The 19,073-nt window shown below is 32.2% G+C and overlaps 1 protein-coding gene and 2 long non-coding RNA genes across 3 annotated transcripts in view; 1 reads left to right on the top strand and 2 right to left on the bottom strand.

Annotated features, from left to right (window-relative positions):
• Positions 1-18,988, bottom strand: part of LOC127733122 (sodium- and chloride-dependent neutral and basic amino acid transporter B(0+)-like) — a 115,652-nt gene extending 96,664 nt beyond the window's left edge. Inside the window, exons 1-2 of the mRNA XM_052242430.1 lie at positions 18,780-18,988; positions 11,419-11,436 (exon numbers count right to left, since the gene is read on the bottom strand). Coding sequence (XP_052098390.1) covers positions 11,419-11,436; positions 18,780-18,866 — 105 coding nt within the window. The 5' untranslated portion in view covers positions 18,867-18,988. The remainder of the gene's footprint in view (positions 1-11,418; positions 11,437-18,779) is intronic.
• Positions 1-19,073, top strand: part of LOC127733213 (uncharacterized) — a 288,514-nt gene that overhangs the window by 121,288 nt on the left and 148,153 nt on the right. The window lies entirely within an intron of this gene.
• On the bottom strand, positions 3,206-11,403 carry LOC127733224 (uncharacterized). Its single transcript, XR_007996925.1, has 2 exons — positions 9,835-11,403; positions 3,206-3,667 (listed from the first exon to the last, which is right to left on the bottom strand). It is a non-coding gene; the product is annotated as an uncharacterized LOC127733224 (long non-coding RNA).

The raw sequence follows: 19,073 nt of genomic DNA, 5'->3' as shown, positions 1-19,073 counted from the left end.
TTGTGAAAGGAGGAACGAATACGTTATATCCATATCATTTCCATTACCAGAAATACTCTTTTACCATACGCTAATTTCTCACGCCATTTAAACGTTTTATGGGCTAACATATTTGAACTGATAAAGTAATTGTGACTGCTTGACATTTTTCAAACATCCGTCTTTATTCTTATGTGCATAATCCAACCCTGCCTTAAGAAATATATTCATTTCATCATTTAGAAACAGTTATCGAATCAGTCATGAGGAAGTTATCCCCATTAGAATATTCATCCCTTAGCTCAACGTACTGACGTAGATTTATGCCCAACAAACGCACGATGACGTCAAATAACGTCACCTAAAACCAAACACTTTGACGGAAAGATAACGATTGGAATCAAGCGTATTCATTCAGAGGCGGTCTAACCTAAACAAAACCAAAGCTGAATTTTACGAGTATGCTGGGTTTCAAAAAGCTACCCCAGTGTGAATGCTCAAGCAGTGTGTGATGCAAAGGGTAATTTTCTTCTTTTTTCATCTTCAAATTTGAACTGTCACATCTGCTGTTCCCTCTGAATTAAAAATAGATAAATTTCAATAAAACGAATTCTTAATTAATGGGATATATTAATTGTTTTACTCTCACCAGCACTGCATAAGGAAGTCCATATATAGACATTTTACAAAATTACTTTCCATCTTAAAAAATAAGACTTTTGTAAAAAAGAAATGTATAGCTTATTCATTTAAAATACTCACTCCCCTTTTTCCATTTTGTAATATAGGGGCCTACACAAATTAAACTATGTACACACATAACAAAAAAAATTGCTACCTGTATACTTCGGAAGAATATATAGAAGAGAGTTGATGAGGTTTCAAATAAATATGATGACCAGAAAAATTATTTTAAAACTAATACAAATTTAATTTTTAGAGGATATACATTACTATTTCCAGCAGAGATATACAGTGTATGTCTCTGTTTCCAGGGGTAACCTTTGTGCTTAATTGGATATGGATAAGCAACATGAAAAAAGTAAAATCACAAAAATACTGAACTCCGAGGAAAATTCAAAAAGGAAAGGCCCTAATCAAATGGCAAAATCAAAAACTCAAACATATCAAACGAATGGATAACAACTGTCATATTCCTGACTTGGTACAGGCATTTTCTTATGTAGAAAATGGTGGATTGAACCTGGTTTTATAGCTAGCTAAACCTCTCACTTGTATGACAGTCGCATCAAATTCCATTATATTGACAACGATGCGTGAACAAAACAAACAGACACAATAGGTAAAAATGTCAAAAATAGGAGTACAGTAAACAAAGAGTCTGGATTAATTAAGTTATGCATTATATGCATTGGCCCCTCCCTTTTTGGTTAATGTCTTTTATAGGTAAATAGTTTATGAAAATAAGTAAAAATTGTAAGCTTAATCAATATTTATCTAACTCTAATTCTTGCTTTAGCTATTAGTTTATTGAAAATAACTTTGTCTTGTTTTTCAGGAAGTTACATGTTTTACAAACCTCACAGGGGAGTGTACATGTTAATGAACAATAGACAACTTTTAATCAGCTTCATTAGTCCAGGATTATGAACAGATCATATTATTACATAATATTGAGAACACTTTAGAGTACATTTATTTTCACATGCAAGACACCATGAAATGTAGTTGTTTAAAACCACTAGTCAGTGGTATATGGGAAAATACGTTGAATCTGTAAGTCCCAGGTGGTATATATTTTTGTTTGACATTGATAAGCTAGGGGGTTGGTGCAAAATATTTACACTTTTTCTCCAAGAAGTCTAATGTTTTCGATTCATATTATCCATCAGAAAGAAAGAACCCCACTCTATAATTTATGTTATGTAAAAATAGGGAGATGTGGTATGATTGCCAATGAGACATGTATGTTTTCTACTGTTAATAAATACCCGAAAAATTTCCTCATGCAGGTTTGAGCTCACATGGAGAGAAATGGCAGTTGAGAACAACTTACTTGGCGATAGTGGCTGTCCGTTCAGGTCATTTTTAATGACAGGTTTTCGGAATCCTTTTAAACAACAACATAGAAGGTACAAAAGATGTCACGCTATATCACGCTGTCACAAGATCTGTTATAGAAAAGACATTTGGTAGATGGAAGAGAAGATTCCACATATTGCATTCTGAAGTGAGTGAATATTAGATGCTTGTATACTGCGTGTTGGTCCAATGTAGATTTGTTTGAAGAATTGTCATGTCTTATAGGTGTCACATGATTTTAACCCCATTTTACACTACCTTGGTTAGGTTCTTATTGTGACATTTTTTTTTCTCTCCAAAAGTACATAAAAAATTATATTAGGAAACAACCATTCAACCTTGCGTTGGTTTGGATTATTTTAACCACACAACCATCAGTTTATATATTTTTTGTAGTTCGTAGCACACATTGTTTTAAGAACTTAGCATCAAATCGAAGCACACATTTTTATCATAATATGTTTTGGAAAATAACCACCCCCCCCCCCAAAAAAAAAATTAAAAGGTCATTCCTTTATTTGGAATGTGAATAATTTAAATATTAGAAGTATATGTGACCTGAGAAGTGTCTTTGTGTATAATAGTCTATTACAACCAGAACTATTTCTCTGTTATCCTTTTTCATATTTATACTAATCCCAAACTTATACATTGTTGACGTCGTTAGCAACAGCCAGCACACATATAAAACTTAAATGTCGTCAAGGAGAGAGAAAAAAAACGTTAACTTTACATGCATCTTGTTCTTCCTTCAACCACAATCTTGTGTAACCTGGTAGTTTATAGTTTATTTTCGTCTTATTCAAATTCTCCAAATAGCAGAGAAAATAAAAAATATGACATAAGACAACCATTGAAGTGGTTCGTGACATGTGCCACTAAGAGCAATTGAATATGTGCCGAGGTTATTGTAACAAATATTTTAAGAAATCGATTATTCCACAATTTAGTTCACCTGGTCAATTACTTGTCACGTCCCTCTCCGTTAAAAAAGGAGACGTGGTATGCTTGCTAATGAGACAACTGTCTTCTAGGGTTCAAATGACGTAGATATGAGCAATTACAGGTCACTATACGGCCTTCAACAATGAGAAAAATCCTTACCTTATAGTCATTTTGTTGACCAATAAAATAAAACTTAACAAACAACATTGGAATTATTATCTCTTAACATCAGTCATCAAAATGTTACACTTTTTTATTATAGACTACATTATTGACAAAAAAACAACGCAAAATCAAAATTGCTTACAGTCTTCATTTGTAAGTTAATCATCAATTTCAAATTAATTGAATTAAATACAATATGAAATAATTGAACATAAATCAATTTAATATCTGTAGCATTTAAAAAAAATGAATTTGGTAATTAAAATAGCATATAGGAAAAGGCAATTAAAACAAGTCAAACATTAAGTAAATAGAGTCCTCATGTTCACTTATCTATTAATTTATGTTATTACAATCACTGCCCCAAAACTAACAGTAATTCTACTGCATCCGAATCGAAATTGTCATATTTACATAGCAATTTTTTTTGGAGATCTAATTGTAAGATATTCTTCTCCAGTTCTTTTTCCAGAACTGCACATTATAACGAATGCACGTCTTCTGCTGTTTTCTTCCTGTTGGTGTTGGCTGTACGCTGTAAGAAAAAGAGAAAATTGAAAATTACCAATACAAGAGTCTATTAACATATACATATTGACAGTCCTTTTTTTTACTAGAGTGTGTCTCAACACTGGTATTCTTATGGGACAGTTATATCCTGCTTTTTAATTTTTTGTGTGCTCATTTTATGGGAAATTTGAGTAACCAGAAGTATGCATCATTTATCTTTTGAGAGATCACTTTTTATAAACTATTTCAAGATATGTGTTTGAAAGTTTTTTAGGGAATACTTATACTTTTCTATAAAGAGCCTAAACGCAGATTAAGTTTATAAATTCACTCTCCTAGGCAATCAATCATTTCTATTTACAATCATTTTCAAGAAAGCATGTGCTAACTTTATCACACGTGACTTTAATATTTTAAAAATGAAAATGTTATTCTTAGATTTTTTCAACCCTGAATTGGCGCATACTTTTTTCTCTAAATTTTTACACTGAACACAAATGGAGTTTTTTTAATTGTTGAGAATGTATAGATCATGGCTGCCGTCATGAAGTGAGGAATTTCTAGTTGTAAATGTGTAGAAACATCACCTGCATGAACTTGAAGATCGTTTAGTCTAAGACTGGGAAGATGCAAACTACTCGGACCTGGGCATGCAACATTTCTGTTAGTCCCTTCGGCATTATCAGCTACTGAGTAGGTCTGCTGATTGTTTTATGATTGCAGGTTTGAGTGGTGACTGTCAAGAGCTCTCATCCAGACAGATTGTTAATATGTCTTTTGATTGAGTTAAGCCATTTCAGTTGATATTTTATAGTGTGTCTTTCTATGTTGTGATGTTACACTATTGTTTCAGATAAGGGTGAATGTTTGGTACCATTAAAACGTTTAAACCCGCTGCAATTGTTTGCACATGTCCTAAGTCAGGAATCCGATGTTCAGTAGTTGTCGTTTGTTGATCTGGTTCATAAGTGTTTCTCGTTTCTCGTTTTGTATATAGATTAGACCGTTGGTTTTCCCGTTTGAATGGTTTTACACTAGTAATTTGTGGAGCCCTTTATAGCTTGCTTTTCGGTGTGAGCCAAGGCTCCGCGTTGAAGACCGTACTTTGACCTATAATGGTTTACTTTTATAAATTTTGACTTGGATGGGGAGTTGTGTCATTGGCACTCATACCACATCTTCTTATATCTAGATTCTTCTGTTGTGGGCTTTGGGGTAACTGTCCATTGGGACTGGCTTCTATTTGTGACAGGACATGCTTCTAATTTGTTAAGTAAAGAAATGTAAATCCTTCTTAAGATTTTCAGTAAAAACAAATCAAACATACTGACAATAACCTGAATGTGACATGATGATAAATATCATGGTGGTGGTATCGGAAACATATTTTTGTTTTAAATAAAAGCATATTATATTAATATCATTTAAGAGATACCTTTACCAAAAAATCTATTAAATTGGTAAGAGGAAATTGTTTCATAAAGCACTTGGTTACATTTTTTGCTTATTTTTTTCCAAATTTTTAATGCAGCATGCATAAGAATACCAATAATGACTTTGTGTTATGTTAATATTATTGGTTTTTGTTTGTATTTCTTCTGTTTGTTTCTTTGTTTTTATTTTCTTTATTTTGATAGTTTTATGAGGCCATGATATACAGACCCCTTTCAAAATAGTGCTGGTTGAGTTTTATACTTTATGAAGTAGATGTGAAAAGAGGAATTCAAAATTCATCATTTACAAGAAATAAAAAAACCAGGCTATAGCCTTTCATCTATTGCATAAGCAAAACAGTAAAATAACCAACAAAAAAACGAACTACAAGGAAAATTCAAAACGGAAAGTCCCTTATCAAAAGGCAAAATCAAAAGCTCAAACACATCAAACGAATCGAAAATAACTGTCATATTCCTGCACTTATAAGTTCTTATCTGTACATCAAGTTAAATATTGAGTGATTTTTTTTATATTGAAAAGTATAGTGTCATCGCTTCAAACCATTTTTTTTTTAATTCTTAATTCGTATCTCCGTTTAAGTTGTTTTTTTCGATGTTACAAGGAACAGAAAATAAGCAGCAAGTGCAAAACAACACGAAGACAAAAAAGTAGGCTTTTTCAGTTAAAAAAAAGAGAATAATTATAGATATATACCGTTATAACACTGTAAAAAAAGCATGAAATGTTACATCAAATGTAACACCATATTTAGGACAACTATTCCAGAAAATCGGTGTGTAAAGCCTCGGTCATAACTTACTGGATAGCGTGAACGGACGCCAAACGGATAACTTTTTTTCAATCCGTTCATGTCCGTTAGAAGTCCGTTCATATCCGTTAGACGTCCGTCCATATCCGTTTCATGTCCGTTCAGCTTCCGTTTTATCCGTCGACGTCCGTTCTATCCGGTGGAAAATTTTCAAACGGACGTCCAACGGATAAAGTGTCCGTTTAACGTCCGGTAGTTGTCCGTTTTTAACGGTACTCGTCCGTTTCGTTTCCGTTTTGTATCCGTTACTTGTCCGTTATAAATCCGTTGATGGTCTGGTAGACCAATTCACCAACGGACTACTATCGGACGTATAACGAACGTATAACGGATAAGACGGATGATAAACTGATGTGAAACGGACATGAACGGAAGGATAACGGACAAAACGGGTACGTACCGAATGTAAAACGAATAAATGTCAATTGAAAATTTCGCGTTATAAGATGTATACATTCAGAATTGTTTACACCATGTTTAAACAAATATTCCAGAAAATTGGAGTGTCTCATAGCTTTACACCATAGCATGTCTTATGTTTCACTCACGTGTAATTTCATACTAGCATGCCAATCAAAAGTGTTACTTTGTCGTGTAATTTCACACCAACATACCATTTTAAAAATGTTACTTTACAAAGGCACAACTTATTCTAGCTTTCCGTGTAAGATTCCGATAAGGTCCACGTCATATAATCAAATCTAGAAAATCGGCGCGGCTTAAACAGTGGGAATTCTAGTGAACGTAAAAAAAAGAAAATTCACTCTTATTATCATAGAGTCGAGAAAGTCAATAATAAAACAATGCCGGTGACGATACTGATCAAAAGTTATTTCTAAATAATAATTGTACATTTTAAAGAAATTATTTGTTAAACTGTGTTATTAGAAATATACATGCAAATACACGATGGTTTATGTTCAGTATTTATGGAGATAATTGCATTAGAAGCTTGTGAAACTGAAATCTAAAAAAAAACATAATCTTTGCTGCATATTGATAAAAAAAAATTGAAAAAAGAATGTACATACTGAATCTAAAGATCTTTCGGGTCACCAATTTTCGGAGTGTTCCACAAAGTCCTTAGCATGTTACAATTTCCCAAAATATACTTATTATTTACATCCAAGTTTTCGACTACACCGGTCAGCTCTTGTCACATGTACATGTAATATAGAAATAATGTCTTTTTGTGGATATAATAATTCAAAATTCTGTTTGTGCAGGTTAAAAAATTAAAGATAACTATTCTTATAAGTAGGTATGTCTCTACTATTTTTAATACAATTTTAAGAAAAGGTCGTCTCGATTTATTGTACATGTATTTGCGGTCTTCTCGATCTATTCACATTCAATTTTACATCGGGATAAGGTCCGTTTGAATTTGCCTAGTAACGTAATTTCAAAAGTGTTAATCTTTGCTGCATATCAACCGATTCTTTTGGATTTTTTTTCCCTGATTTTCTCTGATCTAGCTGAATATATATACGTATAATTCCAGTATGTTCCAGAGAGGTATGCAGCCAGTAGAAAAATAAATTGCAGTTGGTACTCCAGGAATATATTCGAATAGCAACATTTTAAACCAATTTTACATCAAGTTTCTATAGCCTGCTGTAGTTTGCGTCGTTTGCTATTTAAGGAGTGAAATGATAACATTAAATCGAAGTTTCGTTTTTATTTCAACTTATTTCTATTTTTACTATTTACCAGAACGTTTTCCCGTGAATTCATAATTGATTGCATCCTTTCTAAAACAGTGAGAAGACCTAGTTTTCAGTGTTTACAGGAGAGGTAATATTTTGTCACTAAATTTCCAACTGTATACGATTATCTATGATTTTATATCGTGAACGTTTTTGGTAAAATTAAAACAGAGTAATGATTTACCAAATCGTGTATTTTCACTGAAGGACGCGACCATTTGATTCTGGATTGGGAAAGGGCTAGTTTAGTTTGAACAAATTTATGTTCGAGTCATGTTGTGTCGTACACTTGATTTGAATTATTTTTTTCAAAGATATTATATATATTGTCGAGATTTTAATAATTATTATTTTCCAAAACATGGTAAGATTGCTATTAGTTCTACCAATCCAACCCAACCCAGTATTTTAAATTGGTTTGTTCCGTAGCCATATTTGCGCTGTGATCGATAGACGACTTGGAATTCGACAAATAAATGCTGAAACTGAGGGCTGAAGTGTGTTGAAAATGGTAAGTCCATTAACTGATAAATATGCAAACCCCCAAAAACAGAATTTTTATTGTATTTGTGACCATGTGTAAGAGGTAATGTGTAAAGATAAATTATGATGTTCGGCATTCGTGAAAGGAATATTAACAATGCAAATACATATTTGCACCATTTGGTTCTTGTCCATAGGGACTTTGAGTACATGTAGAAGCAAATTTTCAAATAACTTGTGGCATTGACCATTGCAAAACTTGTTTTACAGAGTAAAACTTGTGGTGTCAATTGAGTTTACGTTAACTCGCAATATGATGTTATATTACCCTAAATACAGTGCATCCGTTCACTAAATAAGTGTAGTGATGCTCATTTTGTGGTGTATTAAACTGAGTTTATATTTGGTGTAACCTTACTTTTTTTTACGGTATCTATAAACGCCCAAAATGGTGCTACATCAACGAAAAATATTTGTCAATATTGTGTTACTTTACTCCCTATTAATATTAGGGCAAACTACATGTCAAAATTTGGAAATAGATTATTAAGATGGTATATATGTAAAAATTATGGTATCAAGATGGTAATAATAAATTTTCTAGGAGAGTTTACATGTCCTAAAGAAAGACCCTTGTGGATAAGAAACCATGATTACATTAAGTATCTAATTATATATACAAGTTATAATTTTTTCTTCATTTCAGTGATCCATAGACAGGACTAATGAAATGTCACTATTGTTGAAGGAAAGTTGGCCTTTGGAATATAAATGTCAAAATATTGAAGAGAGATATACAGGTGGTTCAAGTGAAGAATCTGCACGATTTCGAAGTTCAAAGTACTACACAGACTAACGGATTTTAAAGTGATAGAATTGACAATCAAAAAGAGAGAAAATATTCATCAGCTGACAAAATACCTTCTCCAAATAGAATTCGGGCAATGGTCAAGCAAATGTTAATTAGGAGACTAATCAGCAAGATAAAATGTCTTCCAAAAAACAAGTTAATCATCCGTAAAAGGTTTCATTTCTCACAGCTTTTACATTTTTTTAGCCTTTATTGACTATTGAAGATAGTGTTAATCAGTGCCAGTTCTGAACTAAATATTAGAAGAACACAGATATTGCTGCACTATACCGACTTGTGGTGTCAAAATGAGTCTGAATTTGGTGTACCCACAAGCGCTCAAAATGGTGCTTCAACAACAACATATACTTGTAGATTTGGTGTTAGTTTACTCATCAACCTCGAGATTAGTTTACACTCAAAATGGTGGCAACTCAGCTGCCACCGGTTTTCGTGTTAAGTCACAATAGGAAAGTTAACACCATAAATGGTGGCAACCCAGCTGCAACCAGTTTTTGTGTTAAGTTACACTAGGAAACGTAACACCTTAAACGGTGGCAGCTGGGATGCCACCATTTTTGGCGTAAAGTTAAACTTTTTTTACAGTGAAGGATATCTGAATGTAAAGAGTGTAAATGGATTCTTAATACTGATGACACATACGTATAATTAGGAGGGTAGATTGAAACATATTTTTAGAACATGTCATGATCAAAGATATTTGAAGCGAGGAACTCCTATATTATGGGAAACCCTTTTTTAAAAGCAGACGACCGTTAGCGTAAACTTTTCCCTGCAATAACAGGTTGAAATACGAATGTTTTTTAAAAGTCATGATAAAGAACGAATTTGAAGTAAAAGTTATATTCAATTTAAAAAATACCAACCATTACAAGTTATATCTGTTTCAATGCCACAAACTACACTGAATGAGGCACTATTCTTCATAACATGTATTATATTTTCATCAGCAGAACTAAGTTGTGCGGGTGGTGGTTCACCTCCTGTCTTGCCTGTTTCCTTTCTGGAATATGTAAATTTTTCTTTTTTCCCACGACAAATGTTCCTTTATTTGTTTCTGACTTCTGCTTCAGTTCTGAGGCAGTTACCTTAAGCATTCACCTCCTCAGTAATTTGTTTCCATACTTCATTTTTCTTCTGATTTGAAATTTCAGTACTAAATCCAACTTTCAACAACTCCAACTAGTTTACTAATTAAATTTGCACAATAAGAGGTGAAATTTGCTTTTTTTTTTATCCCTTCGCAATTGGTTTTTTTTTTTTTTAGTGTTTTCAGACAATTGAGTTATCTTGGTAACAAGAACTGAAAATTTTCTGTGCATTATGAATTACGATTTAATATAAAACAAATAACGACTCCTAACGCAGTGTTAGTTAACATTGTCGTTGAACAGCACATTTAAACGCATGTGTTAGCTAGTGACTTAGTTGGAATTAAACGACTCGTTAGCCTTAATCGCCGTTAAGGCTAACGACTCTTTTGAACAACCGGGCCCAAGTATATGGTTTTATCGACTCGTTGCGATTTTTTTTTAAACGAAGAGGTAGGGCCAATTTCCCCTCAATTTATTTCACGCTCGAGTGGGGAGTCAATTCTTAGTATCACAGCCCATTGTGTGTGTACCCTAAGATTTAACCAGTATTACGGCTTGGTTCTAACGGATCGTCAAATGATAAATGCCTGAAGATTCTCGAAATAATACAGATTTTAACAAAATTTTTGTATTGATCCAAAAATGTATGAGATGGGAATTGTTGACCAATACCAATATTATGTAGGAAGGAAAGCTATGTTTTGTCTTTCTGATACAAATGAATTAGCGTTCTCGGTGTACTGTGACTTCTATTTTGTTACACCAATTAACAACAGTTTGGTATGTTTATTTTGTTTTCTATATTGATTCTTCACTTTTTAATGACGTACATTAATTGTAAATTTACATTAAAATAATGATACAATTTACAAGTATCTGTCTGAACGTTCGATGGCGTTACAAGATTTTTGACAATTTAGTTAGAAAATATTGTAACAAATGCCAAAAACATGAATTAAATCCCTCGCCACAATTATTTATCTTTGATATGTAACAACTATGATCCTTAATATTGAAAGCGAAAGAAGCACGCCATATTAGAATAAATGATATAAATTCCTACGGGTATATTTGAAGCAATTTAACACTTGGTTGCTAATCGTAGGTCATATAGCTTTAAAAATGTTTCTCATAAAAAATATATTATCACTTTTTTTCGTCGAAAATTAAGAGGAAAACAGGTTGTTTCTAAGGAAAACGAGTGGTGGTCATTTCTATGTTCAGTAAATGATTATAATCGATCAACATTGAGAATAGCAGCACAGTAATATTGACAAATGTAAACTATCAGTGTTCTAAGCAATTAAGAATATAGTTTGTAAATTATGGATTTCAAACGAAAGTTTGTGTACTTACAGTATCCTGATCTTTTTTCTGAAAGAATGAAAAATGTTAAATAAACAATGATGGGATAAAAGCAAAGAAGAATTTTTGTTGAGCCTGAACGTTTCTAAAGAAAAGAACAGTTACAAATTTCATGACATGACAATATATCAATTGCAAATCTGTTAACAGAGTTAATATTCAAACATGTATTGCCACCAGATTCAAGCTGGCAGCCACATTTATCAGCCAATCAAGCTATTTTCCAGCAGCCATTTTGTATGATATGTCTAAAAACCCAAAAAACTGTTATAGACTATAAGGTTCCAAAAATCTCAAAAACTAAATACGATAGCACCTTCTTCGACCACGAAATTCGACTTTTTCGGTCTTGTCATGATTCTCATTAGATGAAAATCTGTGTTATATACCTATGATGCCAGCAGCTACTTTTTTCGGAGGCCATTGTTTCATACAACAACAATGTACACTTTGAAATCTTTTTTCCTTTATTTTTTTCTATTTTTTATTCCTAAAAATAAGGAGGTACAGAAACAATGTAAGAATAGAAAATAAAATAATCCAAGAACAACTACCATTGTTAATATTTGATTTAAAGTCAGCTGTGGTGAATTGTGGTATATAGAAGAAGAAGAAGAAGATGATGAAACCTCATATCCCCCTGTTAGTCTTTTGGCATGCGAGAAGAACTCTTTTTTTGTTAGGGGGAATTTAAAGAGTACCAACGAGACCAAGGTGATGGTATTGTGATTGGCATGCTCATCATAATTAGGGGTGTGTAATTGGTTCAACCACTTCTAGTCAAGCTAAAGAGTTTTAAATGCATTGCTACTTTAAAGAGCAACAGGAAAGAGTATTTTGTTCAGCCAGAATAATGAATCTGAATGGGGTGACAGGCATTTTAAGAGAACATTTTAATACCTTGGGCTCTACGTGTGTAGCAATATAACTATCTTGCTCAGGATGTTGTTTTAGTACAAAGCAAGAAATGTTCCTCTCGCTCATTATTTTGATCATGAATATGGATGAATAGTTCCATCTGGATGTCGAGCAACCAATAAACAAGCATTACCATATAATGAAAACAACGTCTATCAAATGATCTTTCAGGGGCATTTCTTTGGATCCATACACATATTTTAATTTTATTCAACATTTGTCATTTACCTAGCTAACACAATTCCTCTTGTAAAACCCTTGAATCTCTTTCATTTAACCTTCACCCTATAGAAGAGTACCATAAATAGATAGTAGTATGTATGACAAAAATGTTTTTTTAGATAAAAAATAAAGATTACAGTGGTTGCTATGCTTCTTAAATATACATGTTTATGTTGTGTACAAATTATAATTATTTGTTCAAAAAATGTACAAATTATAATTTGTATGTTAACATTGTACAAATTATAATTTGTCCGAAAAATACTTGTACAAATTCTAATTTGACTAAAATTTGACTAAAATTCACTTAAAACTTGTACAAAGGATATATGATAATTTTAACATGATGGAATAGATGACCTTTTATATATTTTTAATAGTAATACATTTCAGTTGCCTTGAGGAAAATATTTTTGCATTCAACTCTTCTTATACACTTTTGGACTGTTCATTATTTTGGGGTCAATTGTTTTAATATGTTGTCAAAGATATATATCATCGGTGTTTTTGAACACTCTATTGGTCGTTTAATCATTTGATTTAATAGTGTAAACATGGCCAGCATTGTTGATCAGCAGGATAAATTTGTCCTAGAAATTCTTAACCTAGCAGAGAATAAAACATGAAAGCACAATCATGTGTTCACTAAGGATTTTTGATTCGCATTGGAACAGCTGTAGAATTTCAGTGATACACTAGACATTACCATGTTAACTCATGCGTGTAGTCAACTTTCCTACCACTTGTTTATGAATGACATTTCTGGAGTAATGAATATTATTTATGAAAATCTAAATAATTCCAACTAAAGATTTAATGAAGTAGAAATCTATTTACACATTTTTCAATGGTAAAATTTGGAAAATGTAAGTATGTACTCGTTGTCAATAATTATTTACATTTTGAAACATAAATATTTATTTCACAAAAATGTACATAGTTGTCGATCATTGGTTTATACAGATAGAACGTTACGGACGGTGTTTTCCCATTTCGCCTTAGCTGTGAATTCCAGGTAAACAAGGTAAAAAATAATATACTAAGGTGAGATGGGAATTGAACTAAGGCGAAATGTAAATTTAGATAAAAATGTTAAATAAACAAATTAAACCTCTGTGTTTTTATAACAATTTAAACAACATGTAATATAATAAATAAAATTATGAATTTTATGCAAGACCAGAAGTAGAGAACCATTTCTGCAAGCTGATGATGGTGACGTCAACAAACTACTTATATTCACAACTGCTGAGAACTTACAACAACTATGCACTGCAGACACTTTATACTGTGATGGAACTTTTTACACAGCACCACCAATGTTTGACAGCATATTCACCATCCATGCATTTGTTGGCACAGACATGTTTCCATTGGTGTATTCTCTTCTACCACAGCGAGGTGCTGATATTTATATAAGATTTTTCAATCTCCTGAAAAACATCGCCAACAAACACAACCTGAATTTCCAGCCAGACACAGTTAGCCTTGACTTGGAATGTGCATCCAGAAATGCAGTTGCTCATGTCTTTTCAAACGCAGAACTCATAGGTTGTTTGTTGCACTACGCAAAAGCCATATGGAAAAAAGACACAAGAATATGGGTTTCTGACTCAATACAAAGATGTCCCAGATGTCAACAAACTCGTCCGTCGTGCAGCAGCCTTACTATTACTGCACTTAGATCGCTTGGAAGACTACTTGTTACACGCTTTGGAAAACGCACCACAGACAGATGCCTGCACCAAATTAACTGACAATGTAATTCCGACATGGATAGAGGGCAGATACCCACAACAAACCTGGAACCACCACCAAACAGATGGACCCAGGACAAACACTCATTTAGAGGGCTGGCATAACAAGCTAAAAAGAGGGTCAAAACAGCACATCCAAACTATTTGAAATCATCAAGACGTTCAAGAAAGAGCAAGCAGCTAACGAGGTAAAGAAAGTACAATATGCAGCAGGTTGCAAGATGAGGGAAAAAGCTAGAAAGTATATAGAAGTAGAAGAAAGATTCACCACTTTCAAAGAAAACCTACAGAATGGTACAACAGACTACATTCAGTATGGTGATGCAGCATCCTACATCCTTAAACTTGGTAACTAAATGAATTTTGAACATTCCAATGTGTCCATCAGTGCCTTGTTTTTCATAATATGAACTGTCATAGTACTGTTTATTTATGTTTATGGAAATAATTGTTATGTTTTATATGTATTAGTGCGTTTTTCTCATGCGATTATTTATTACATGTACATTTTCTTTATTAGTATGTTAATTTAAAATTGTGCTTGTAATTCAGTGCTGATTCGGAAATAAAATATTTGTTATTATTGCCTGATATTTGTCTTTATTTTATTCTGTCATTAAAATATTAAGTATTCCGTATCCTATTTTTCATCTCTAATAAGAAACAACAACAAAGACGTTATTTACAAAATATATAACATAAGTAAATAAATACATTTCAAAAAAGATGAATCACTATAAAAAGAATAATTCAAAATTGGGACAATCGGGAAGACACCAAAAAAACATCTTCTTTTAAAAAGTATTTCATGGCAGATTTTGACATTAAAATAACAAATATTAACTAATTGCAATACAAAACAAAAAATAACTTAATTATGTTGTTTACACAAGTTCCCATTTCGCCTTAGTTAATTCTTTTGTACCTGAAAATTTGTACTAAGGTGAAATGGGATTAATTTTATATACTGATTTTGACAGCTAAGGCGAAATGAGAATAAGCCTTACGGACCTATAGATAGCCACAATTTAAAATATGTATATTGAAAATAAGAGAAAAACCTCCAGAACCAATCTGATTTTTAAAAAATTCATTTGAGAAAAAGAAGTCTCCTTTGATCTCGAATTAACTTGTTAAAAAAAATTCTCAGAAAGAATAAACAACTAATTAATTAGCTTAAATTTCTAATGAATGTCAATACTTTAATGAAATAAACGATACTTGGCATTCTATTAATTAGAAAATAATTCCCCCGAGAAATTATCTCCAAGGGATTGCTATTTGAATTTTATTATGTATACATAGACAGATTTAAATAGAAGTTAAAGAATTCCGGTCAACTAAATTAAACACATGTGCTATGGTATCTCTATATTAAATTGGGGGGAAATATAGCATTAAAAGTATTATTCTTTTATTTTCCATATTTAAATCTTTATGTTTATTGCATAGAACTTAATCGAAAATTGTTTCTTTCAGTTTTATACACAGCTGGAATTAAAAAAAATATATTTTCAATGAATTCATACAATGATTTGTTTTCATTGTCATCGGATATTTAATCTTGGTGTATTAAATGTCATTATCTTTCTGTTAATTCATTCAAAATGACAACATTCACACCTGTAACAGTGTACGCTTGAGGCTAAATTGCTCTCAGGTAAAGTTCAAACGAATTGTTTTACAAAATGCTATTCACACAGACTTTGCGTTGAAATGAATGTCAGGTAAATAAAAACGAAAATATTTTCAGTTAATAATTTGTGTACAATAAATATTTCCGGAAAAATTGCAACTATTAATAAATAAAATTAGATCGAAAATATAAACCGAAAACATAGGATTTTTTATTTAATCAATGTAAAACGTTGCACGTGTGTTCATTTTCTTTCATTCTTATTTTGTGGTTATAAGCTACGAAAAACGGTCGTCTGTGCGCTTTTAATAACCGGGAATTCGACAAGCGATTAAGACTTTAACTGGTTTTAATTTCCTACCCAGCATTCAAAATTGGGTTTATTTGCTTTTCGTTCATTATTTTGTACATAAATTAGGCCGTTAGTTTTCTCATTTGAATTGTTTTACATTTGTCATTTCGGGGCCGTATGTAGCTGACTATGCGGTATGGGCTTTGATCAGGTTGGGAACAACCCCCCAAATGAGGGATGTCCCTTAACTTGATGAGGGACTGTCCCTGAGATAAGGGGTCGTTTTACTGTTGTAAAAAAGAAAAAAGAAAACTTCGATTTTTTTACTTAAAAAGGGAAAAATTTATTATATTTGGAACAACTTTTCTAAAAGAGGGTTCCACTTATTTTTAATAATAAGGAAGATATAAGTCCAGGAATATGACAGAATTCTTGGACATGTTTTGACCATATAATACCAGATATATGTATAGTTCTTTGGGAAAAGTTTCTTCAAATAATATAAATATTTGCTCATTTGTACTAAAAAGTGGTTTTTACAAAAAAATATTTTTTATCACTTGAAATGTACCCCTCATAAAAGGGATAGTCATTACATTGAGGGGTTGTTCCCAACCTGTTGATCATGGTTGAATGCCGTACAGTAACCTATAGTTGTTAATTTCTGTGTCATTTGGTCTCTTGTGGAGAGTTGTCTCATTGGCAATCATACCACATCTTCTTTTTATATAAAACGTCACAACCCGTATGTCAACCAAAAAAGTTACAAATATTTTCTCCGTTATTATAGGGAAGATAAATTTTAAAACTTTGGGAATGTGTTTTTTTATATAATAATGAACATATGTAGATGATGAGTAAAAAATCGCGAATTTTCCCTTTAAAGTCTGTTACACATTGTCAAACCTTCAGAGAATTTTATGAAACTTTGGAAGAAGATTTTTACATCGGATTACCGTGAGGGCATTCCGGTGTATTGTTGCCACAGACATTTCTACCCACGTGACTTTCGTTTTTTACTGATAACCAACGCAAAATAACATTCCTTATCGCTTGTTATATATCAATTTCATCAATAAATGTTCATGAAAATAATTTTTAAGAACATAGATAAATGATATGAAAATGTTTTGTCATGGGAAATATATATATGAATAACAAATCAAGAATACCGAAACTTTGTATTAACGCATGCGGAGGAATATCTCAAGAACGTTTTGCGGTAAAAATATGAATGCCTACTCAAATCTCATCTATTAGAAAAATCGAATTATTACAGAAGAGTGTCCACCATGCACTTGCACGGCACTATTATTAAAATAGAAGAATAGAATGATATACAAATGGATGAAAAATAAATATACATGTAACTGTTATATACAAATATTAATATAATATATAACAAAAAACCAGAGTATACTGATTTGTATCACTACAATATAATAGTTATTACGGTGAGGTTGAATTCCCTGTCATTTATTCATCATCCACGCACGAACTTGTCTCAGAAAAAAAATATATCTATGTACCTTAACCTCACTTTCAGGTATAGAGATGTGATTTTTTTTTCTGAGACCGTTGAAGTGCTTGTGACCATGCACAAGAACTTGCGGTCATCCTTCAGTACTTTGATTTATGATTAAGAGATAATGTCTGAAGCAAACTTTTGAAAATATAATTTCGTTTTTAGTATTTTTCTGATAGATGGACTTAGTTTTTTACCGATAACATTTACAGACAGTCTGGGATTGAAATTTTTGGACATGATAAATTTGTAAACCTTCATGAATTGTTATGAAACTTTGACAGAACTTGAGCTAATCTTCAAGACCACTTGAAGAAATAGCATCTAAAGAAAAAGTTTGAATTTCTTTTTAAATTCTGTATTTTACTGATAAATAGACTCACTTTTTTAGTCAACATTACACTTTTACACTGACAGCAGCAACCGTAGGCGATACACCGGGTTCCGCGGAACCCCTTACGATTATTTTTTACTTTAAAACTTTCCTTCAAGTTGCATAGCTTTGTCTGTATATAGAAAAGATTTTGAGATGTAAACACGGCCATATATATCACAACACCTTGTGATGAACCTACATTGACTTATTCTTGTCAACACAAGAATTCGTGATCGTTTACATCATTGCTTCATTATAACCTCAGCTCAAAAGTTAAAAATCCATGAAAGTTATTAATTTTTAAGAGAATAAAGGTATTGATTAATGTCCTGCTTACAATTGTACTTTTTTTCTGTGCACAGATGTGAAGACATGGCTTTTTGTTATCGAGTTAAGATACACCTTATGTTCAGATATGGCATTGATAATGCGGAAGCAATTGAAAGCCATGTCAAATTTTCTTTGAAATATTTGGGCGCTAATTCAAATACGATCAACACATATTCTCGACTTTTCTAGCTAGTTATTTAATAAATGAATGGATTTCGCTATCCGATTGAATAGTTCATACAGTCATGTGAAAAAGCAACCATCTGATGAGGAACTCCTGTGTTTTAATAGCTTACCTTCATTACACATCGCAAAATTTGTTCATTCTGTTTTTCTACCCTAGACAATCGTTCATCCAATGCCTGGACGTCTGAATTCGCCATTTATATCCTGCTACAGTTAAAAGCAATAATTAAACGTAAACTGACTATGTCAATACAGACTCAAAATCACTTCATTACAGATCAACCTGGAAAAAAACAGGCATCAACGTAAACAGTTTTCTTTATTATCCAAACAAAATCGCATGACTTGAAACCGACAAAGCATATCCAAATCTTTTTTAAACCAGTCTTTTTATAAACTGGCCT

The sequence above is a fragment of the Mytilus californianus genome, unplaced genomic scaffold, assembly GCF_021869535.1.
Source record: "Mytilus californianus isolate M0D057914Y unplaced genomic scaffold, xbMytCali1.0.p SCAF_3, whole genome shotgun sequence".
Lineage (NCBI taxonomy): Eukaryota > Metazoa > Mollusca > Bivalvia > Mytilida > Mytilidae > Mytilus > Mytilus californianus.
This window is presented reverse-complemented; position numbering and strand designations above follow the sequence as displayed.